This window comes from Fringilla coelebs (assembly GCF_963513975.1).
Source record: "Fringilla coelebs genome assembly, chromosome: 5".
NCBI lineage: Eukaryota > Metazoa > Chordata > Aves > Passeriformes > Fringillidae > Fringilla > Fringilla coelebs.
In genome coordinates, this window is record NC_140033.1 from 29,701,731 (window position 1) to 29,727,255 (window position 25,525).

At 39.8% G+C, this 25,525-nt stretch overlaps 1 protein-coding gene across 1 annotated transcript in view; it reads right to left on the reverse strand.

The window, feature by feature from the left end:
* Positions 1 to 17,321: 17,321 nt before the first annotated feature.
* Positions 17,322 to 25,525, reverse strand: part of NELL2 (neural EGFL like 2) — a 134,833-nt gene continuing 126,629 nt past the window's right edge. The window contains exons 17-20 of the mRNA XM_084205854.1: positions 23,596 to 23,789; positions 22,428 to 22,604; positions 20,163 to 20,387; positions 17,322 to 17,494 (exon numbers count right to left, since the gene is read on the reverse strand). Of these exons, the coding sequence (XP_084061980.1) occupies positions 17,444 to 17,494; positions 20,163 to 20,387; positions 22,428 to 22,604; positions 23,596 to 23,789 (647 nt within the window). The 3' untranslated portion in view covers positions 17,322 to 17,443. The remainder of the gene's footprint in view (positions 17,495 to 20,162; positions 20,388 to 22,427; positions 22,605 to 23,595; positions 23,790 to 25,525) is intronic.

A 25,525-nucleotide genomic window follows, 5' to 3' on the forward strand; every position in this document is an offset into this window, starting at 1 on the left:
CCCTGCTGAAGCCACCGCAGGAACCCTCTTCCCTAGGTCCAACCTCATGACATAGTCCATCTGGGCACTCGTGAGCTTCAGAACCAGTTGGCCATCTGTGCTGGGGCCAGCCAAATGCTCCTGAGTCTCAGCACAGGTTAGCTTGTCTCACTGTCTACATAAGGGAAGAGGGGAAGCTGGTGCTGCTGGGGTCCCGTTCTGTGCCTCTCCACCAGTGAGGACGCACCCACAAATCCCCCACAGAGCCCACAGTGCCCATGGATGTCCCATGCTGGCCGCACACAGTTGGCTCACACCATCTGAGCAGGCTGCTGCTGGCAGTATTAATCTTGCTCACCAATGCAGTATGATTGTCAAGATTTATTGTAATGTAGGAGGCTTTGGTGAATGTAACTAAAGGCAAGGGACTGAGATGAAGCTCAGCCCATTTTGTCTCCTGAGCTCTTCTGTCAGAGTGATTCCAGCTAGCTGGAGCTGCTGCAGCTTGGTCATAATGTTAATGGGGAAGACATATTCCTTTAAAAACCCACCCCAAAACACTGTCAGAGTGATTTTAGATAGACCTGCACAGAATAAGTGTGCCATGCTTGGGCCCAGATAGACGCGGGAAAGGAAGAAAAACGATGCAGCATAGGAGGTTGAAAAGACATCTTCAGCCAGGGGAGCAGGGATAAAGACAGCTCCAGCGAGGGCTGCAGTGAGGATTGTGTCTGTGGCTGATGCCAGGTGACATCTGTGAGCAACTGACTTGCGAGTTCAGAGGGAAAGTGCTGGCACATGCTCTGCAGAACCCAATTCCACAGACAATGTTCTCAGCTGCAGGTTGAGGATGCGGGCACATGCTGAGAAATGCTGAAAATTAACTGATCAGGACAGCCAACAGTTTGGGAAACAAGTCAAAGAAGCACAATGATGTTTAAGTATTTCCTCCCCCTTGCTAATTAGTCACTTGTTACAAGTCTGTCAAGATTCTTTTTCACAGTCTCTGTACCCCATCCTCACCGTGTTCTCAGGTGTTTCTTCTTTTAAGGAAATAAAGAATTGAATTAACATGCTGACTGCAAACTGTCACTCAGTTTCAATTCTTGGCTGTTGTGTCTCATTCTCAGAATCTCTGCCTTGCCTTGCCTTGTTGAAAGATAAACTCTTTGGGAAAAGAACTGTTCAGTGCCCTGGGCGCTGTAGACGGTTTCTCAACTGGGTACAGAATTACCAATAACAAAAATATCCTTTTTCTTATTTATGCTTGACAGTTTCCAGGAGTCATTGTCTTGTGTACAAGTTGTGTGGTTATGGGTGAAAAAAATAGCTTATAGCTACTTGCATGAGTGATGATGCATTGTCAAGCAAAAAAACTATAATTAGTGATAATATATGAATTGAATGCTAGACTCCCATGGTTTGGTGCTCAGACACTGATTTATGATGTACAAAAATAGCTTATAGCTATGATCTCCATGCTGCCATTACACCAAACCAATATTTCATCTCTATCTGTACATCTCCTGGGAATTTTAAGCGCAATGTGAGCATGCAATCATCCAGAAAAGGAGGAAGCATTGCTTTTATGTCATGGTTTATTTTCCTTTCTTAACTCTGATTTCTGCCTTGAAGTTAGACCGGCTAAAAATGTGCAAAAGTTGTTTCTTTGCACTTTGTGATATCTTTGACAAAATGATCTTTAAATTTCATTTCCAGAGGAACAGTACAGTTTATGCTTAAGAGAAGTAAGCTTCAAAAAGTATAGCAGGGAACATTATATTCTCTTTGCCTGTGTTGAGGTATGGTGTCATTGATTTTGAGCTTTCAACTGATATCAGACAAAAAAGGGCCTTTCTTCTGAATCAGCTGCACTTCAGAAGTTGCAATTGGAGAGAAATTGATCCATACCTCACTATATTTAATTCCTCAAACCTAAGCCTGGATCCCGTAACTTTCTCTCAGTCATTTAAGAATCTTTATACAGTCCCATTATGTTTCATACTTTTGTGTGGCCATCAGAGAACACTGCAGCATCGTTTGCTCCTGGTTTCATTCTCTGAGAGTCACAGGAACATTGCTTTGAGTTTGAGCTCCCTGGTCTCAGTTTAAAATATTGGACCTACAAACTCACTGGGAAATGAAGGGTAACAGCCATGATCTTACAGAGTTGCACTACAATAAAGCACACAATAGGGCTGTGTTGACAAGGCCCTGGAGGGACCAGGCTCAGCCATGGGGGCTGTTTTCACTCTGGGTCTGGACATGGGCCGGCTTCCCAGACATCTCCACGTCCGAGGGGATGGGATGTGGCAAAGGAGAGGGAAGACCCAGACTGGGGTTCTAGTTTCATCACAGGACGCAGACTGGTGGGCATTTGAAGAGGATTAATGTAAAAATATTGCACAGGTCTGGTTTGTATTCTGCTGCTTTCCACCAGTCTATGAAGGGTCTGAATTTGCACAGAAATTCCCTTTGTGAGTTGAGCTGCCTCTATAGCTCTCCTGAGGGTGACATGTGGAAAATGGAGTACCTGCATTTGAATTTTAAATTTCTTGTATTACATGGGAATTACCATTAGTATTACTATACTGATAGTGCTTTAGATTCACTAAATGCCAGCACTGGCTTTCTTGAAGCCAGCTTTACAACCATTTCATATGCAGTGACATAACTGTGAAGAAACTGTTGTGGAGAACTTTTCATGCACTCAGCCACTGTTAATGGAGAGAGAAAATAATTTCAGGGGTTTTATTTTGACAAGCAGTGTCTCTGTGGAAAAAATAATCTGTAATAAGCACTGTGAGTAGGACCGCCAACCAGAGTTAAATGGATAATTCTTATTTGATATTCCCATACATTGCATAATTCACTAGGCAATCAAAGGTCTGTTTATCTTTTAATACTCTCATTTGGATGTGATTATGATATATTGTGTGTAAAAGTAAAAAAAAAAACATGCTTTCACTAGAAATGTTTTAAATTTAGTCAATGCATTTCAAAATATAACCTTTTTCATCTGTTTTCTGTGTTTGAAAATACTCTTTATATTAATATTAGCATTCTCCCAAGTTATGGTATAAAAAATTACCCTTTATGTCAATGTGTACCATGACATCCACAGAGCAGAAAACAAACCTTTCCTACAGCCAGTTGGTTCTGCACCAACTTGTTTTGCAACAGATATAAAGAGCTGTGCCACACAGCCACGCAGGGAAACTAATTTCATCAGCAGGCATGGCAGTGTGCTTGCCAGGTTTTTGTAAGCCAAAATCTCCTGACAGATTTTTTTGGAAGGATCAGCATAAGTCAGGCTGGCCGTAAATTCAGAACACTTCCTTTACTATGTAGCTGATCTCAACATTTAGTGAGCACATGCAATAGTAACCACTTTAAGGATTTATAGCTGTACTTGGTAAGTGAAGAGGTATAAGAAATACAGCCAAGCCAGCAAGACTTCAAAGTTCTACTGTGATAGATCTTACTGAGAGAAAGTACTGCAAAGCTGTCAATAGCTGCTTGTAAACAGTAGAGCCTGAAATAGGGAAAACATGTTTTTTCCCCTGTCAGAGTGGCACAAAGGCTTGGCTGAAGCCCTTGCCTGGCCTATCCATCTGGCTGATGTGAGAAATGAGATATCGATTTTTCTGATACCATACGATCAGAAACTAAGAGGAGCCACAAGGCCAGCAAACAACACACAGTTTATTACACTCTCAATGAGATGTTGGAAAATGTTTGCAACATGTATCTTTTTATTTACTAAATAAAACTTGATTCACATTATTAACCAAAGAAATGTAGAACACACACCTCTAAATTTGCTTCTGGTGAGAATTGATGTAGTTAGGAACTGGCTTACATACTGCAGCTTCCCATGCTACAGAGGGTTTGTTCCTGAAAGGAAATAATTCCTTTGTTAAAAATAAGCTGTAAGTATGAAATTTTTCAGAATTACTTCATTAGATTGGAAACACAGTTGCTGCTCATTTCAAGGAAATGTGTGCAGCCAAACCCATTCTGTATCCGTGAAATTATCAATCTAAGCACGCAAGATGATCTCTTATCTAGAAAATAGTGAACAAGAGGAAGTCAGAGTGGAAAATATGATTTATTATATATTGCATGATATTACATTATATTATATAATGAAATCACAGGGTAAAGTCGAGAGTACCCGTAGGTACTTACAAGAAATTAAGATCTCAATATACAAGAACATAAGGTACTTCATTCTTTCTACTCCAAGTCACTTAGCTACAAGAATCAAAACAGAATAGTTTGAAGATCCAGAAACAACAGTGGGAATGAGAACAACATGCTTAGGGTATCAGTAGCAAGTTTGCATTATTTTATCTCTGCTAGAGAGATATGGTAGCTCAAAACTTTCTTAATAAGCCAAAAAGTCCCAGAGGGCTACAGTTTCCCATAGGAAAAACATATTATAATCATAGACCATATCTTCTGATGATAGTCCAGCGCTCGCGTCCTAAGCATCTGTTCTGCTGACTGCCATTACTTTAAATAGCCATGGCATTAGCCTGTCTGCATTTAAATGAGCAAGGGGATAAACAGGCCTTTTTCAGTTCCAAAAGCGTGGTCAGTGAGAAGGACAAAGGCCCAGCAGGACAGCCCCAGTGAAAGGCGCAGATCCCCACGGGCAGCAGGCAGGCAGGCAGGCAGGGAGCTGCTCTGCTCAGAACACCGTGGAGAACACCACGCTCTTCCTGACAAGCAGCTTTCTGGGAGTTGTTTTGGAGCAAGCCAGTTCAAAAAGGGGAATTTAATGTTCCTCAATATTTCCCCCAAAAAGCAACCCTAAATACAGAGTGATCCTAACTGTGTAATCAAATGGGAGGAGATAAAACATGAAAAAACCAAGTCCAGCAATTTGCATAAACAACCCTCCCAATGAAACAAGCCTCATCATCTGTACGTGTATGTAATGTGAAGAAAACACCTGAGAGATGGAGTCCAATCTTGACCAGCACTAAGATGAGAACATGGAGTGGGTAAAACTCCCTTCTTTGTGCCCTTCATTTTTGTTCAGGGTTCTCTACCCCATCCTGGGGCATATGCTAGCTAGCCAGGGGCTGTGGGTACCCCCTGGGCACAGCATGCACATCCCCTATAACAAGGTCAAAAATTCCACCATGCCTTGAAACCCTTCCCATGCAGATCTCCTGCAGGTTCAGATTGGGTCTGAGCTCCATGAAGGCATGTGGGGACTTCCTGTCCCCATGTCACCCTAGGAATGTCTACTCAACTCATCAGTGGTTTGCAGACAGGTATTAGGGATGAAGTTCTTCTTCACTGGACTGTACAGCTGGGTTTTTTCTTTGTAAGTAGGTCCTTCCAAAGTCAATGAGGACTGAGGGCTTTCCCAGGAACAGAATAGATCTGCTGCATTTTTTTATCTGAAATACTGTGGCCAAAACCACTGTGTCCCTACTTTGATGAATAGGAACAGCATCTTGCAAGTGTATACATCAGGTCAGAATTAACTGATAAGATGCTTGTTCTGGCTCCCATCAAGGCTTCAGAAGGAGCTAGATGCTCAGCTGTCAGGCACATCTAGTCTGACAAGTTAAACCCACCCTATTTGCTTGGGAGATATGCATGTGTTTGCATGTGTCTCAGCTGTAGTTTCAAATAGAATATTAAGAAGTATATCAGGATGGTACAGTTTCAAATGATCACTTCAAACAATGTAAAGAAAGCCAGATGCTTTATGTTCCAGCATAGGCATGCTAGGAGAACTTCTCTCTATTTTCCAGTCTGGCCTTGCCCAGAGGGCAATGAGTGGCTATGCCATTTTTTCCCCCTTTTAGCTTTCAGATTCAAGCCTGGAAGTGTATTTGTTCAAACTAGGTATCATAAATAATTGAAATACACTAAGAAGTGGAAGTTTTCATAGGCTGATTTGTACAGTGGGGAGAGTAAAGTGGTTGTGACCTTCTGGCTCTATCTTTGACAAGCATATAATTGGAAGGCAAGAGGGAAGCTCAAAAGCATGCCACTACATGGAAAATGGGCCACTTTTGCTTATGAAGACATGAGATTGTTCTTCTAAATGGCTTCTCATCTATGCAATGCACAGTCTCTTTTAACAGCTCTGTTGATTTATCCAGATATTCCTCAGTGGCTTGTTTGTTTAGGTATGGCTTGGTTTTAGTGGTCAGAGAACCTGAAAGCAATGCAAGACAAATGAGTGAAAACATTGTGCACACAGTGCCAGGAACCTTAGCAGATAAACCTCAGGAACACAGAAAAACAAGAGCAGGGAAAGGAAAAGGAAGGAGGAAAAATACCCCAGATGAATTATTGTGGTTTTTTTCTGTCCCACTAATGGTCCTCAAAGAAAGGTGAGAAGTCCTTCACACAGAAGTGAAGGGAAATGAGTTCTTTTGTTTTTTAATCATGATGCAGAATTGGCTCCCTATTTGGTCACTTGAACTGCCTGTGAGCTCGTGTTCTCTGCAGTTCATTCACTGGCTTTGAATCTTTCATGTAAATGCAAATAACTAGTTATCAGAAAGAGAGGACCAGGTTCCTTACCTACCTGTCACCACCTAAACATGGGAGAGACTTAGAAAAAAAACACCATGATGCCACTGATTCTGCTCATTTGCACTGAGCTAGTGCTTTCAATGATTTATTATTTATGGAGACAATTTTAGGCCTAGTGTAAAATACATTGTTCTTCTTGAAAAACCAAACCACACTATATTAAGCATGAATTTAATAGAATTTTTTTATTGTTAGCTCTTGATGCATACTAGGAAATGCACTTTGCAACAGTCCTTGTAGTGTCAATTTTTTATTAATGCTTTCCCTGTAATTCTGCATTTGTCTCTAATGTAGGTTGGGAATAAACTGAAAGCTCTCCAATGACTAATATGACATTTTTGAAGTTTTGTGGATGTTAACAAAAGACTGTGTGGTCCAGTGAATAAAAGCTACTCAGTAAGTGAAAAATGACACTAAGATTATATCCCATGTAGATTTTTTAAAATTAAAAATTATTTACTAAAAGATTGTGACTTTTCTGTAAGACAGTATTTTAAAAAAAATTAGCAGTCCATGAATGAAGATGGCAAGTGCATGATCAGCTGCCATTCTGCTATTTATTTTGCTCTAAATCTCTGTGCATTGGCAGCGCTGAAAGACTCTTGACATTGGGCCCTTGGTCTGTAGTATTCAACTTGCTGTCTCCTCAGAGGCATTCACTAAAGGGCATTTGAAAGTCCCAGATGCAGGGCTTGGGGGAGCACACCAATGGAAGGTCCTCTCATCCACCACATGCCTTGCAGCAACTGGACATCCAGGAATGCAAGAGTTTTGGGCAAAAAGGAGACTGAGCTCAGTTCTAGGCTATGGCACTTAGCTGGGAGGAGAGATGGCTTTCTTTTAAAAATCAGACTAAAAGGAAGCATAGGGAAAAGGAAAAGGTGGGAATGGGACCAAAAATGTGCAGGAGGTTATGGCTGGGCACTTACTTCCCGGGCAAGTGAAGAAGGAAAGAGAGAAGGGTTTTACACTCCAATCTGCTCCATCCCAGAAGAGCACTGAGACATGTGACTGCAACATAGCTCAGCAGCGTACAAGTTCTTTTCAGGTGAGCAATTCTAGATCTTCCCAAGGAGCCCTTGAAATCAAACATTCACCTGATTCATTGCTGCCATTTCAGACACTGCTCTCTGAAAATTTACAGTGCTGAAGCAAACATTTCAGAAAAAAAATTCTCTATTTCTATTCATTTCTTCAGGCTAAACATTTTCTGATATATACCTTACAAATTCAGATCATGATCAATGGAGTTCTTTAAAGACAGGCTTTGGTTTGACGTATTATGTCATTGTCCCATATCAATAACATTGCCAGTTCTAACACACATTATCCAGTGAGCTTATATATCTATTTTCTTTAAATACATTGAAAAAATATTTGCTGCTTTAATGAGGTACATATGTATAATTACAGCATAGGCCTCGTGGAAAGCAATATAGATTTGAGGAACTACTACTGTACTGTAGAGATAAAGGTAAAAGTGATTAAGAAGAATAAATTACATTCAGAGTTCAAAAGAAGTTTTGCCCCAGAATAAATGTAAATGAGCTTTCTGCTGTTTCAGGATTTGGGGTTTCTTTCTGGGTTTGAAGTTATTATTCTGACCATACAGGAGGGAAAGTGTATGCAGCCATATAAATAAGACCAAAAATTTGTTCCATTTGAACTTCGGCCTGTCAAGTAAAAAGGATGTGAATTAACAGACGCTGCATAACTAAAGAGAGCTAGGAAATGTCAGCTATGTCAATGAGCAAACAGATATTTATCAGGCAACCACTGTGAAAGTAATCTTGCTACGCCACTGAAGATAAACCAACAGGTTGCATCTGTAACTAGGGATACCAAGGCACACAAGTGGACCAAGTGGACCCATGCTTTTCCCAGCCAGACTGTGTTTCAGGCACATGTCTGCAAGTCTTTCTTGCTCTTTGTGTCTGCAATTTTTTGCATTGCTGCCCCTAATTGTGCACTCTTTGGAAAGCTGCCCATATCAAATGGACCCTGCTTTTCAGGACACTTCAAGAGACACAGACAGGATCTTCCTGATATTGCCACACAAGTTTCCTCTCAGAAACCAGAATACATTAAAGATATATTTGACTTATTTTTGCCTCAGTCAAACAAAATAGGTCAAATTTATTTCTCATTGTCATAATTTTCACGTTTATATATATTTATAGCTTCTTTGAACTTCATCCCGGTGGAGAAAGTGATGGAAGAGAACATCTGCACTGTGCCAGATATGATATGTAAGTGCTCCAACCATACTAAAGACAATGGGCTGGTAGCACTCTTTCATTTAGCATGGGAATAAATATTTCAGGGCCTGGCTCTGTGAGAGATTGAATGTCTTCCACCAGAGGACTGCACGTGATCCCCAGCGTTTCAAAAGACAGTGTAAATCTAACCCACTCTGGGGGAGGTATCTGGATGCTCCCACATACACCTGAACATACATTAACCCGTTGAACCCCATTTTTCATGGGACCCCCACGACCAAGAAGACCAGAAAACCAGAGAGAACCAACAGGACAACTTGTGGATCCATGGCTTGTGATACCTTTCTACTTAATCTGTCTCTGTGTCACTCTCTTTCTCTTCACCACCTGCTTTTTTTTCCTGTTTCTTTCTATCTCTGCCTCACATTTATTATTAAATAAAATCCTTATTATAGGCTTCAGCATATGGTCGGTTTGTACCTTAATTCAGGGGGCGCATTGATGGGAGGTCCTTCCTCTCTTATTAGAGAGGCATCTCTCTAATAAACCAAATATTCAGATCTTAACACAGGTCCTAATATGAGGGAAAATCTCCACAGATGTCTCTGGGTCTTGGATCAACTCCCTGATGTCTGCTGGTGTCTCCTTGGCAGAGGTCATTGCCTCTCAAGGCAGCAAGCTACCAGCATCCGTGCCAGCTCCCCTTCTGCTGCCAGGTCTCCATGGCAGGAGGCTCCTGTCAGAACCAGGTGCTTCTGACCCAAACCAGAAGAAAGGATGTGGCTGCACAGCCAGGAGCAGTGCCCACCTCCCAGAGACCATGGACCACAGCAGTGATGCTGCCGTGTGCCCGCCCCAGCCCCACCGTAAGGAGCACACCTGAGCAAAGGAGGGGACAGCAGCATCCCTGAACTGCTCCTCACCATCACCCAACCATGTTCAGGGGCCTTTAACCAGTTGGGCAAGGTGTCTAAAGCTCAGCACCAGGAGTTTTTCAGTCAAAGACACTTTTTTACCCTGAGGAAGTTTTTTAACCACTGACAAATATCTGCACTATTCAGACAGTGCTATCTCAGGATTTTCTGGTGTAGACCAGTACAGTACTCAGTAAATACACTGTAACTTCACCTCTAGGTTTTTCCCTGATCTTACTCTCAAAATCTGTAAAACAATTTTATACCTAATTCACTTGACACCATTCCATATATTTAATTTTGAACACAAAAAGCATTTTGGTGAAAGTGAAATCTCTGCTTCTCTATTTTCTCACAAATGTCCACCTGTCTCAAGTTTTGATTCACACCAGTCAGGCAATGGCTGCAGTTGACCTTGTACTGATTGATTGTGCAGAATCCAGGTTTATACTTATAAAGTAGATCAATGCAAACCTGCTGGAACACAGCCGAAGAACACGATAAAACACAGAAACTATTTCAAATACTGGATCAAACACAGTTTTGCCTTCATTATTATGTGTATTGGGCAAAATTCATCTCTCTGTAATATTTTCTTTTGCTGACCAGGTGTATATATTTCAGGAATATATTTCATATATGAACCTTAAATTTTAATAGCTAAAAAAATTCAAATTCAACAGATGAGAAGCTTTATGTGCAAAAAGATATTACCTATAAGAAGCAATTCAAATACATGAAGCATGTAAAAATCACTTGAAAGCTACACAAATGACAAAAACTTGCTATAGAAGAAAGATCATTTAAATGGGCCATATAAATGTCTGAATATCTATAGCTTTTCTGGGAATTGATGAAGCATTTTAAATTTCAGTATAAGAGGATTAAGAAATTAGACCTGTGATTGTGAGGGTGCAAACTGCCCTTCTGGGTGGTAGATTTTGGAAACTGCTTCTGTTAAAAAAACAGAGAAATGTATTCGTGGTTTGCTTTAATCCTCATTCAAAAAGAAAACAAAGTTAATTAGAATTTCAGCAACCACTTGCTCAGTTTGGTTCAATTTCCAGAGCAATAGAAAACACAGATGAACCTGAAATGTGAAAACTGGGACTAAGGCAAGAGTTTGACTCCAATATTTATCCAAATTCAATGACCTTAATTGTATATTATATTGGGAACATATGCACAGTGGGAATCCATATATTTTAGTTTCTGTAAAGGGATGGTTAACACCGGCTAAAACCTCTAAACCAACATGAGTGATCTCTAGCCCAAGGAGTGATAAATTCCATGTAAGAAAGTTTGAAAAGGTGGGAGAAGAAAACCACCTGCTATGGAAGCCATGCAGAGAGAGGCCAACACTGGAAGTGATCTGCCAGGTGCTGATGGAGGCCACAGAGGAGATGGGGGTGGGAAGAGCACCACATAATTCCCATTACTGTGACAGGGATGTTAAAAGAAAGCGCTCCTGCTGCTGAGGCTGGAGGCTGCCCAGAGCAGGCAGCCAGTGTCTCTACTCACACAGGTCAGTGTGCAGTGTGTGCTTCTGCTGAGGGGTGGGGGGATCACAGGCTCTGCAGGCTGCATTCCTCTTTCCTTTGAACACAACAGCAGCCAAACAGCCTCTCAAGCTTACCAAGAGAGGAAAGAATAATTTCTACCTCACCTGCTGTGTTCTTCAAAGGAGCATCAGGGTCCATCAAATGTAATAACTACCCAATGGAAATTTAAAATTAAAAAAGAGACTGGTTTTAAAAAGATCATTAAAGTAATGTCAGTGTTATCCCCTCAGCTTGTCACCAGCACTGTCTACAAGGCCAATTTTTAACACCTTCTTCATTAACTGACTTTGACATCTGTCACTATGATATTTCCTGAAAAATCCCTTCACCAGGATTTCTTCTCCTGGGAAGCGGACAGGCCTCAGTAAAGAATGAAAACAATATTTATCTGGTTGTTTGGGAATGTGGTCTGGAGATTGTTAATCAACAGGTGCATTTTTGATTGGTTCCATGTGAATTGTTTTAAATTAATGACCAATCACCATCAGCTGTGTTGGACTCTGAGGAGACAGTCACGAGCTTTCATTATCATTCTTTTCAAGCCTTCTGATGCATCCTTTCTCTTTCTCTAGTATAGTTTTAGCATATAGTTTAATGATAATATAATATAATATAATATAATATAATATAATATAATATAATATAATATAATATAATATAATATAATATAATATAATATAATATAATATAATATAATATAATATAATATAATATAATATAATATAATATAATATAATTAATATAATATCAGCCTTCTGAGAACATGGAGTCAAATTTTCATCTCTCACCTCGTCCTGGGGACCTCAGAACACCACAGACATCCATTTGTCACCAGGCTGACCCATCTGGGCTGTGGGTTGCACATGTTGGGGTGATATGGGAGCTATGGGAGCTTTTGGGACAGCACCAATCCCACCCCTGCATCTCTTTGCGCTGACTTGCACCTGACTTGCAAAATCCACATGCAGCAGCTAAAAGGGGAGGCTTTGCCTTGCTTGCAAGTTTGCAAGAGGAATCAGTCTGACCTGGGTCATTCTGGTCACAACCTATGGAGCACCCAACTACATGCAGCTGATAAAACCACCAGGATGACACCTTTAGGTAGGGTGGTGCTCCCCCACCCTGGCTGGCTGGTGCCTACAACTGCCTTGGGAAGGATGCTCCAGCTGTGATACAGTGCCTGCTTCACAAGGGGCCACACCCATCCTGCATTGGCCCTTTTTGGGCATTTTTTAAATTTTTACCAGAGGCACTAAGAAAATAAACAGGAAAAGGCTGTGGTTCAATCAGATGAAATATTCAAAAGCAGCATCGGCTAAGGAGTTTCTTGTAAAAGCTAAGGTAACCATGCACATAGCTACATCCCATTTGTTCAGAGCAGCAGTCACTAAAAGAGGACAGGACCAAGTTAACATCAGTGGGATTGTTGGTTTGTTTTGTTTTGTTTTGTTCCCTCCTCCTCTCCATGAAATTTCTTTCCCCACCATGAAATTGCACTGGAGCCTACTTCATTTCTGTTGCTCTATTTAGATGGAAGCTCTCTACCTGTAGTGATGCAATTCTAGTTACTCTGGTTTTCATATATGACTCAGTCCTAAAATAATAATTTTATTTTATAATTCCAAGTGATACTGTTGATACACAAATGACATACTGAGAGTTATATTTGAATGGTAACATGAGATTACTGAAAAAACAATAACTATGCTTCATCTCAAAATTTGAGTCTGGCCATTTTATGAACAGAAATTATGCAATCAATGGATTTTTATGGTTTGTAGTAGTTAAACTTGGAAGTTATAGAAATAATCTATGAAGAGATTAGTAGGATATAGGGTTGCAAATCTGCTATAGTAAACAATGCCTGTTTGGTATTTTACAGACTATATATATTCTGACAGTAAGAAAATACTGGTTAGCGCAGACCTAGATGAGTAATTGATTTCAACAGTTGGTTTTTTATTTTTATCATTCTGCATTAGCACCTTACTGTCAAAAGGAAAAAAAGTGAAATACACTGACATGCTAGTGGCCATCCACAAGGCTGATAAATAGCCACAGAGAGATGAAAAACAGTTTTTAACACCACCTTTTTCTTTTCAAGCCCTCTCTAAAATGCTCCTCCTTACTCAAAAATCCAGCAGTACGCTTTGTCTTTTCTCCCAGGACAGAGGTTTGGCCACTATGCTTAATCAAAAAGAAGCTTTTAATTTTTAATTGGAAATTAAAATAGCAACAGGAGACATAGCCAGGATTGTGACTTAGTGAATATGACTGTGACTTGGGTAGAAGACACAACTGCAGTGGGGTTTTTACTGGTGCATTGAAGAAGAGGCACAGGCCACCACTCAGGAGATGCCAGAGCTGCTCTAGCCTTACTTGTACTACTCTGAAACATTTTCTTTTTAGACTTGGCAAAAGCTAGCTAGAGATTTTTAGCTTAAATTATTAACTGCTTTGGGGACAAGTTAAACTGCACTTGCCTGTGAGTAAGTTACACTATTAAAAAATAACTAGCAGAGCCCTACTTTAAAGCTGCTGCTATTTTTATCTGCAAAACCAAGGGAGTTCCCTCCTGTTGAGAGGGCATGTGAGCTCAGCACTGCCATTTGCTTCACTTTGGAGAATCTGTGGAGGGGGAGATCCTGCTGCATACACATCCTGCATTTGAAGCCAGCTCAAATGTGGCTCACGAGATTGTGCCTCTCTGAGGTGACCCAGGATGAACCTGCTGCAGGCCAGTGGAGTTAATGGCAAGATCCTAAGCTGGAAATGAAGGAGGGCACCTTTACAGCCCTCCCTGCAGAAACACCCCCTCTAAAGCATCCTATAAAAATGCCATGGCTAGTATTGCCCCTAGTAAATTTGTGGGTACCAGAAATTCACAGGTGCACAGTTAGGTCCCTTTTCAACAGTTTCAATGCTACTGTATTTTGTCAACCTGTTTCACCATAGCACTGAATTCAGCATTGTAACTGAAGACGTCTCTGCCATTGTATCTGTAGGTCTATTAACTTTGGGCAATTACTCTGCAGAGAGGTGACAATTCCTTTATGGAAGTTATTGAATTTTGGTACTGCAAACAGTGCACCAATAACAAAAGGCCATTGTACAGCATGATGTACCTGAATCATTCAGAATTGTTTTGGGGCTTTTTTTATGGACTATATTGTCTAACAGATAATTTAGGCTTAGAAATTAGACATCAATTTTTAATCATATTTAAATTTACTTTTCAAGGAAAATTAAAAGCACGAGGTACTAATTACTGGCTGGGCTGAACAGGAGGGAGATGGGGAAGAGGGGGTGAAAAGGAATGAAAATGAGGGTCACCAATATGTCTTCTTGGAGTTTGCTGACCTTTAGAAGAAATCCCAACTGATTAGTAACCTTAGGCATTGATAAATTAGACAATATTCACTGAACCCATTCTCATCTTTTATTTAGTAGAGACTTCCAGCTTTGTTCAGTAGTGACTGCTCTTTACATACATGCAACACTGAGTGTCTCTCCAAGGATCAGATTCAAGTTTTAGCTATTGCCTTATGGCTCAATTTTTGGCTTTTTGGCCTGTTAGTGTACTGCCCTGTGCTTCACAAACCCACAATAGTAGAAAGATCCTCCAACACTCAGGTCATGGCAAGCAATAAAGAAAATGGATGGGTTTTTGTCATCTATAAACCATTTCAGTTTTGATTAAAAGCTGGTACTAAACACCAGTATTTATTAGAAAAAGGATTGAGGAAATATTTTGAAGATGATTTTCCTTAGAGTTCTCATATTTGTCATAACTCTGAAACCAAAGTCAGAGGATGTACAGAACCAGATTAAGGACAGAAACACTTGCCTCACCTGCAACTTTTCTATTCACTGCCAAAATAGGGATGCTTACAACGTTACTTACAATGTTCTGTGGATATCTAATCTACCAGCTCCAGCACTTCTCATCAGAGCTTTGTACAGCCACTGCCAGAGCTCAAGGATTCTGCCCTTGAAAAATGTTCATTCTTTTCAAAAAAACTCTGGTCTTCATGCATTTTCTATGTCTAACTTGTACCTATTTTTGAATTAAATTGAAGTGCAGTTCTCAGAGGGTATACAACTTCTGCTAAACCTTCTCTCAGAAACAGCCATGTGCCAGCTCATGAAATCTACTGGAGATGTGCCTCAGAGTCTGAGGTGAAAACCTGACCTCCTGACAATTACTGGCAGGCAAGAAAACAAGGCAGAGAAAGCACCTTTTTTGGGAGGGAGCTAACTCTTCTTTAAAAATAGTGATTGCAGCTTGCCAGGAATAGGACAAAACAGAAAAAAAAAAAACCTTTGAATACCTGTTATTTATGGACTAGATGAGGAAAATGTTTTATTTGGTCTGGACATCTTCATAACTTTATTTGTTCAATGTAAAATATCCATTTGAGTATTTTTTCCCCCTATTTTTAATTTCTTGGACTTGTCTAAACTATTAGCATTTCATGGCCTAGCATCTCTTGTATCCCCTAATCCAAAACCATCCAGGTTCTAGGGAATACCTACTGGATACATGTGGTTGCATGAGTTTCCTTTGATCTCCTGCAGTACATGAAACTGAAGCAGCATCTGTTTGCAGGAAATAATTCTGTTTTGCAAAACCACATACATGGACCTCGCTTGAAACTTCATATCACACAGGAGCAATATTATTGGAAGTTTTGCCTGTCCAGGTTTCATGACAATCTACTGAACTTGTAAGAGAGATGGTGAAGAGCAGCAAGGCACTTTGAAAAGAATATGAGTACTGAAGCAGCATCTAAAGAATGCTGTCATCTTGGGTATCTTCCTTCTCTCCTGTTTTGTCTCCACTGTTTGTGATGCATTCTTTACAAATTCAGCCTTTTCAGTCCGCAATTTGTAAGCATTGCTTTATTCTTTATTTCTCTTTGAGAATAACACAGGTTTGGTCACGTAGCCTCCTTTATTTACTGTCCCAACAGAACCGTAGTGACAAAATGGTTTGCATTTTGCAGTAATCCCCACGCATTAAGATCCTTCACACAAACAGCAAAAACAGCTGCAGAGCTTACGGAAGACAAACCAACCCTTGGCAGCTGGAGAGAGGAGGAATTTGGAGAAGATCCCCTGCAAATCTGAACAGATCCAAATCACACACAAATGGTCTCTACTGACTCTGCGTTCCAACACCCCACTGACACATAGGGGATCTTTAGGAATGGGAATTTGCTATGGAATCCACTGTAATGACAAATTACTTATGTGTATCTTAACAAAGATAAGACATGATAGGCATAAGGCTGTGCTAGGCATAAGCTCCCACACTTAGAGGAGCCATGTAGGCAATACCTCATCTGTATTGTCCAGATTCCCAGGAATACTAGCAAAGAAGTAACAGCATACATTAAAATTAAGTCCTTGAAAAGGAAAGATGGCACAAACAGAAATTTAAGGTAAGAGAAATATTTATTTAAATTTGCACAATAACGAGCTTATACTGAACAAAGTCAATCAAGAAATAATAGTAAGTGCAGTAAAACAAGGAAATATTGATGACTTTTCCCATCAGAAAACATTAAGAAGCCATGCCTGTGCATCACGGGTTTTCTTTTTTTTTTTTTTTTTTTTTTGGTTTTTTCTTGTTTTGTTTTTTACAATAACTTCTATCTTTTTTTTTCAGCGCACATACTGTACATATCACATCTTAGCTGCTAGGTTCATTATTCCTGAAGGCTTCATCCTTTTACTCAAACATCTGCTAAGTTCTGCAGTAAGCAATCAAACACATTTGTGCAGTTCCAAATATGCTTAGGTAAATCTGCTGCATCTGGCCAAGCGTTGGACTCTCAAAGCTTCTGAAGACCCTGTAAGAGCTCCTAGTTGATTTTAGATCTTGACATCATTATGTACAGCATTACAATGTGTCACTTTACACTAACCTAAACATTCTGCACAAGGATGCCAGACAGACAAATAGCCAGAAGATTTGGGCCTAACCTCATACAAAGGTTTACACATCTGAGCTTGTCTTGAGTCCCAGAAATTTCACTCTGATTCAGGTAACTGAGTTCATCGCATATCTGCACTTCAGACAGACAAAACCAACCTAATTTTAGTTTTAATTTTGAACAATTTTTGGTCTAAAGGTCTATTTCTGTGAAGGAAAATTCTTTATCCAGAAACTGCTTGTGAGAGATAGTTGTTGGTGTCACAGTTCCTGAAGGCACTGTGGATCCACTGAGCAACAGACATGGCCATTCTAAAGGATGGAAAAACAGAAAGAAGAATTGAAACAATTTGCATTTTGTACAAAACAAGTAAATTTAACAAGCAAACACCCATCAGATTTGAGCATACAGACTTGTAAAATACAAAAGATGTACAGACTTGGATCAGATTCATGACATTGTCCTCATGTCCTTATGCTGCCCGAGGGAACAGGCTATTATGATTCCTCTAATTGCTTGGCTTCTTGTGGTCTTTGTCCCAGAGCTACAACACTCAAACTGAAAGAAGCTGGGATCAGTGGAAAGAATGCTCCCAACATAAAGGTATCAGGCATCTGCTCAAATACATAAAGCTGTTGAGCAAGACAAGGCACTTGGGAGTTTTATTCAGATCAGGCAGAAGGGATTCTGGGTTTTATTTAGCTCTGAATGCTTCAGCTTCATGCATCCTGGCTGTAATAACAGCAAACATTAATCCACAAACTTTTTCCAAATAGTCCAGACATTCTTAGGAGAATACTAAGGGCAATTAAGGGAACAGATTGCCTGTGGACATCATTAAATACTGGAGAAATAATTTCTGCATCTCTACTACTTCTCAAGTCTGATTCTTAAAATGCAAATAAAAAAATGAGTATTATTTATAAATTAGTCCAAATACATTCAATTTACTAAACCAACAGGACTTATTAAAACCAACGTCTGAATAACGTCTGAAAGCATTTTCTCTCACTCCTTGTGTTACAGGAGGTTATAATCCTACTCTCCCCATTCTTTACTTGTGATTAAAATTGTTTTTGTGGCTAAGTCTGCTTCAGCTGATGCCCAGGTTTCTAAATTCTTAAAGGATTTGTGTAAACCTATTTTGCTATAGCTTGTTTAGAGAGGCTTAGATTGGAGCTTTGACCTTCCATGAGACGCTTTACAAGAGAAGAGTGGGGTGACACAGGATGAATGAGAAGGAACACTATACAAACTGGGCACACCATGCCCTGATCTGGAGGGAGTGGGCTGCTTGCCTGCAGAACTGCAATGTTAAAATGCTGGCAATCTGAGCAGACAGTGTATTTCAAAATCAACACTGCTCTGTAAGGAGAATTGAATAAGATTTGGGCTTGTTTAGGGACAAAGTGGTACCTCTTCTTTGTTAGGCAGTCACACCTGAGTCATTATAATGATGGAGTTTTGCAGAGTATCTCTTTTAATCCTCACTATGTCCACATGGCAGCAATGGATTTTATAAGTCTGTGTATGTGTTTATACTGAATACCAATTAGTCAATGCTTAAGGTTCAGTCTTTGCTTAACACAAAAGGCCAGATGGGAACTGCACATAGGTGGCCATGTCAGAACTGATTCATGCCTTCTGCATTGCCACTGGTTAGCAGCACATCAAGAGCACATTTCCCAGCACTGAGTCTCAAAAGTGTTTTAGGGAAGAGCCACACACAACAATTTCTTTTACAGATGGGGAACCAGATGCATAAGAACCTTAGCAACTTGCCTGAGCAAAAAGTAACTTCTAGCATTGAAGCTGGTGTATAGCACCAGCTATGGACCCTAAAAGTACAGGTTTTTAACATCCTCTGGGCAGCAGCTGGCTTTCTAACCATTAGCCAGTCTGTCAGATCACAGCATTTTCTTCAAACCACCAACCCATTCTAACATCAGGACAAATGCTGACACTTCCTTGGTGCATACCACTGCCTTTGAAAAAGGACTATGCCTCGACAGCAGCACCTATTGCACACAGTATTGCATCAGAAAAAGCTGAGGAAGGAAGTGATGCTTGACAGCTTCTGCTGCCTGATCACACAGAATTCTCACAGAAGGAGGTGTTGAAGACAGATTTTTTTTTTTAAGAGCGCCTTTTCAAGTAATTAATTGTACCATGAACTGGAGTTTGGGAAGCACCTTGCTTGGGAAGAACATAGAATAAGGCACAGAATCAACTGTGAATGTCAGTAGTAATTAAAGAACAGCATGAATCCTACTCTCTCTCCTTGGCTTCTGTGGAAACACATATTGGCACTATTCAGTATCGAGTGGCAAAAACCACAGTTCACTTTATGATCTTATTTTGAATAGAAACACTTTTGTTAAGCCTTTTTTCTTTTTCATCTGCAAAAAGAGATACCAGAATTCACATATGCCTGTAGCCAATAATTTTTCTCCTCAATCAATTTCTTTGAGTACAAAACCAGTAAATGTTCTAAACACATTGATTAATTTTAAAGTACAAAAGCTATGTAACCATATAACTAGTCCTTTTATTCAGAAAGCAATTACTGTTCTCAAAAAGCAATACAATCAGTTCCAGTAACACTATAGTATCACACTGAACAAATTTTTTGTGCAAATCTAGGCTTACAGAGCCATATTTGCATGTTTCCAAGATAGCATGGAGCTTGGAGCTCCATGTTTAAATTTAAATTGAGCTATCCTGGTGGAAAAGTGAAGCCCAGTACCATGTCCACAGCACTCTGTAGCATGGGTGGCTGTTAGCACATCAAACTGTGCTTCTAGCACTTGCAAGAGTACAGTCAACTAAGCTGAACACTTTTATTGTCATCTCTACTGCTTTAAAGCAAGTGTAAACAACAACTGTTCCCCGACCAGACTCAGTGCCACATTAATATTTATGTGCCACAGAACAAGCTGGGAAGAAGCATCTCAGCCTCATCTTTATAACCTTTTTTACCTTGCACTGGCAGAGGGTGCACTCTGTGCCATGCTTAATCCAGGAAGATCCAGTGAAGCGAATGACGTTGGTTTCATCCAGACATGTTTTAGTGATGTCGTTGCGAATGGTGTCGGCTTGGCAGGGGTCAGTGACACAGCGTGGGCAGCACTCGTTCTCAGGGAGGACACTGAACTCACAGTCCACCTCTGGGCAGGGCAAGGGCCAGCAGTCCACTTCTCCTTGCTGTTTTCAGAAAGAACAAGATATTATTATTATTAGCTCCTGTTTCATTCCTCATCCATTCCTCTGAATCAGCATTATGTTCCCTAGCTGGCTGTTCTTTCCCATCGGGTGCTGTGCAGAGTTCAGCACAGAAAACACTGGTATTCACTGACTGTGGAACACACAGCAGATCAGGTGCTTTTTTCTGCATGCCATTCAGAAGGTAGATTAGATTTAACTTAGTTCAATACGCTCTCCATCAAGCTGCAGGTCAAAATTCTCCACAAAATTATGCAATACAGGATTGTGGCCTGTCTTTGTGCGGCCCTAATTCTGCAAGGGACAGAAGCTGTAACATGACTGCGCTGCAAAAGTGTGCCAAAATTTTCAGGTTTTTTTTTTCCAATTTTTCAGTGTTCTTTTCTTTTTCTCCCCAAAGTAACAGGGAACACCACCACATTTTCAATGAGAGGCCCTCCACCCACTCCACCCTCCATCCACTTAGGATATTATGAACAGAATACCTGAAGTTCCAAACTTTATCACACCTTCTGCATGGTGGATTTAGTACAGTCAAGGTAAGAAAAGGTCTGAGCAGAGACTTGTGTTGGGCCAGCATATCCTTATGGGAACTTACTTTATGCATGAACACAAATCTAAGGATATTTAATGAATCATATCAGTTACTAGAAGCTGGAATCAGCTTCCCTTCACTCTGGACAAAGGACAAAGTTGCAGATCTATTGGTCAAAGAAAAGACTTCACAGAAGTCAATAATGTAATTTCTTTTTTGAGCAGATTTCTGACTTCCAATTTATTCAGCTCATTTGAGCACAGATTTAATAGTCTGGACTTAAGGGCAGGCAAAAAGAGCAGTATTTAGTCCTACAAAATCAGTTTATTCACAAAAAATGTATCTAAGTCTTTGAGAATGAGGAGTTTGGTATATCCAAAGCAGAAGCTGAAAAAAAATCAGAGACACTTGTAATAGCCCCAGATTTCCTCCACTTGTTGCAGAAAGTATTGCAAAGTTTGTCTTTTAAAAAATTCTCATCTGGGTCAATCTTCTTCTTTTTGAATTGCATCATGGTAAGACTGAAAGCAATCTTTTAATCCAGTCACTGATCTTGACACTTCAATCTATTTTTTGCAGTGACGGACACTACATGAAGTAGACAATACTTTGTCACCCCAAAAAATCCATGGTCACTGAAAGAAAGCAGACTTTTGCTACAGAAGAAGCATCTTGAGAAAAAAGAAACATCTATTGAGATCCTAAATTGTAGGTTGGTTATTTTTTCATTTTTAAGACATTTCATGAAGCACATGGTTATGTATTTAATTGAATTTTGGCAGTGGTAGCACTGTAAGTACAGTCTGCAGAAATGGGCTTCTGGCTGTTATTCACGATACCTTGACAAGCCAAAACTGCTACATGGACCAGCCTTTATATTTGGAGATAACTTGTGATAAAAGCTAGTTGTTTTTATCTTGGGATTTTCTCTGTCACAGAAACTTCATAAGCAGCATTATGCAGAATAGTTTTTGCTTAGACTTCAAAATACATGCCTAGGAAAAAGGTAACAAGCTTTAACAGACTTTTTTCAACATCATTTCACTGTTTTGAAAAATGAACGAAGTCCTATTATTTTTCTGTTACTTGAAATGTCTGAATGAATAAATAAGTTTAAGTTTACCAGCATCCTTGAAAATATCAGCTGTGATAATAAATGCATATTTAGAATTTCCTTATAGAGCTTCATCAGTCTCTGAATAAGTGAATGTGAGTGTTGCTGTGTAGGTGCCATATCCAAATGACCTCCACTCTTCTGAAACCACCTTCATAATTAAGTAATTTATATTATGTCTATTGTGTCAAAACACATTTTTGACAGAAACTGGACAATACTGACAAAAATCCAGGAAAACCAGATTTTAATGATACATGTCCTCCAGGGAAAATTAAGTGGATGCTAATGAATGAAAATGAAACCATTCACGGATCAGAATATCTCATACCGCTTTCCCTCCTGTCTGTGCAGCTGCGATCAGGAACCTTACCAGACAGCGGCACTGCTGACAGTTCTGTATCCACGAATCACCACTGTTATAGGAAAACTCCCCACTCTGATGTAAACATTGACTGCTGAGCCTTGGGTCACACTCAGGACAGCAGAAGAGGTCCACGGTGGGATTTTGGCAGTCACAGACCATTCGCCGGCACATCACATATCCATTCTGGTTTTAGAAGAGAGACACACAGCGATGGCAGAAATTTGCACAACTCTAGCCAAACTCCAGCCAAAATTTTATATTTCACCATGATTCTAAGCTATTAGCAGCTCACACATTTTCCACTACACAGTATCTTTGCCAAAATACAATTCAAACCAAGCCAGAAACCCCCATACACACTCACCAACAACCACAAAATTCCCCTGTTGTCCTACACACATCCTTCATTCAACCAATCTCCAGGCAGCGCTCCCCTGAGGGGGTGAAACCCAAGCACATCTTTACCAAGGGTTAGACTTTGATGGATTGCACTAAGTTTGTAATTCTCATGGAGATGCTTGATGAATCTCGCTTTAAACTTCACAGAATATCACGGTTTCATAGCATACCAGGTTGGAGAGTGTCAAGGAAGATCAACCGCTCTGTTCTGTAATTATTCACGTAGGAAGATGATAGGTGATTTGAAACTAAACCATGTATGCTAAAGTCGAGCTGCTGAAATGCTCAGGATACTGTCAGCAGTGTTTTGGCCCTTCATTCTCCATCAGCATTTAGCTTGGGACCAAACTTCCCGCAGCAAACATTTGAGGAAGTTAAGCTGAATTATCCTGCAGACACGGAGCCTACTTCTATTTATAGCCATCTGCTTGAGATACTGGCGTCAGACTCCAGCCCCAATAGGTGTCTAGACAGTTGATTTGCATGAAAATGCTGCTACTCCCACCCAGAGAACACAGGTGGCATCTCTGCTAACAAAACAGTACTGTCATCCTTCTCCCAGTACCACATAATAAACTTCCAAGGAATGTTTTGCTCATGCAGGTTGGAGAGAGAAGCTATCTCCAAAACCCTAGGTAATACATAATTTTATTTCTGTAGCTCCACACATGCACCTGAGAAGGCAGCTAAAACAGGAATTTCATTTGGATCCTGATGCTCTGCCCTTCGTCCCTACCACCACCTTGCAGAAGCAGCTGTTTGCATTTGTACTGACCTGGCACGAGCAGACAGAGCATCTGTCATTCTCCAGCACCCAAATCTGACCATTGTGCTTGATTTTGCCTTCATGGATACAGTCTCCCGTGCAGTTCTTGCCATGGGGACACCGACAGTCATACCCGCCATCCAAGTTAAAGCAAACAGTGTCATTGGCACAGCTATGCCTTCCAGTTCCACATTCATCAATGTCTGCAAAAACATGCCATGGAATGCTCTCAGATCACATTCAATTAACAAAAATTTTCTTGTGGCAGTCAATACAAATGATTCTTAGCCATTAAGGCCTTCAGCTGAAGATTAATTTGTAGTTCACCACAATGGGGAGAACTTAAAACTAACAAAAAATCTTTTACAAGTCACATCAGCTTTTTTGGATCAGATTTTAACCTGATATTTTGAGTTTTGCTATGCATATTTCTAAGTGAATGCTATTGAGTAGAGTAGATAGAATGAAGAAACCACAAGAAACATGAGAGAAAGAATAATTCTTAGCTCCCTAAAACGTCTTAGTTTGTGGCAACCATACATGAGACACGTTATGTGAAACAAGAACAGCTTCAGAATCATGTTCTTAAAGTCTTTGCTGGCTCTGTCTAGCACATTCGAGTTCACTTGATGAGAATTTAATGTGAAAGGTGATGTCTGACCTGTAAGCTCATTTAAGTAAGCACACCATGCTTTAAATTTCATCATTTATTAGAATGTAAAAACTAGAATATTTTAAATACTCAAGTTGCAGCGACAACTATAGCCCTTATGTCTAGAATAGAAAATAAAGGAAAAAAAATCATGCTTTCAGTGAATAAAAATAAATTACTTCAAAACAAGTACCTCTCAAAGAATTAAAAAGAACTTTAAAGGCCTTTATCAAGGTACAGACAATTATTTTGCAAAGGCAAGCTACAGCACACACTACCTTCCACTCAAATAGTCTTTATTTAGCTTTTACAGCTGTTTAAATGGAGAAAGATTATCATGGAAAGAAGCTTCAAAGGGGCATGAAGTAAATGGATATATACAATAAAAAGTGGAAAACAGAATAAAGACTACAATTACAGTGATTGTAAATATTGAGATATTGAGTTCAACTCTAAATACAATTTCTCAGCAGTGTGGTCCAAGTTCTTCATTAAAGTTCATTAAAATTAGTGATGTTATAATTAAATGTCCACCAGAGGAGTGAAATAAAATAAGCAATATGGTCATGCATGTATCTTTCACCACCAGCATAAAAACCTAAAAAATAAAACACTCAGCTTTGGGTTCAACAATGGAAATGAAACTGCCAATCTACTTCAAGTACATTCAGTCTAAAGCAAAATAATTCAATTACCATTTCAATTCCAAGCGTGGCTATGGTCAAAAAACCAAAAAAGTTAACGAGTTACTAACATGAATATGAATTGGGAGGAAAAACAGCAGGGAAATTATTAGAACTCCATTGCACAAATCAGCAGTATAGTGGGTTTTTATTCAAATACTCTGTATAGTAACAGTGGCATAATCTTTAAAAGAATTGCAAAATTACTAGGGCTTATGGGAAGATTGGGGGAAATATCATTTGAGGTGAAATAAAAAGACATGGATTGCTCATCTCTAAAGGAACATCAGCAAGAAGGGATCTAACCAAAAAAAAAAAAAAAAAAAAAAAGAATCCTCCAAAGAAGACATGTTGAGAGCTTTTTTCTCCATACTGGCTAACACACTAGACAAGGGACAGTGAATGGAACTGAAAGACAACAAATTTATGCCTGATAACTTTTCATACAATGCATAAACAAACCACAACACTCACTGCTACAGAATCCTAAGAGGCAAAAAACAATTGCATAGCCAAAAGTGTATAAAGCTAGCCAGAATATTCAATTTTCAGTGCTAACAGATTTTTGGAAAGATTGTGATTTTTGGATACATTTCATGAATTA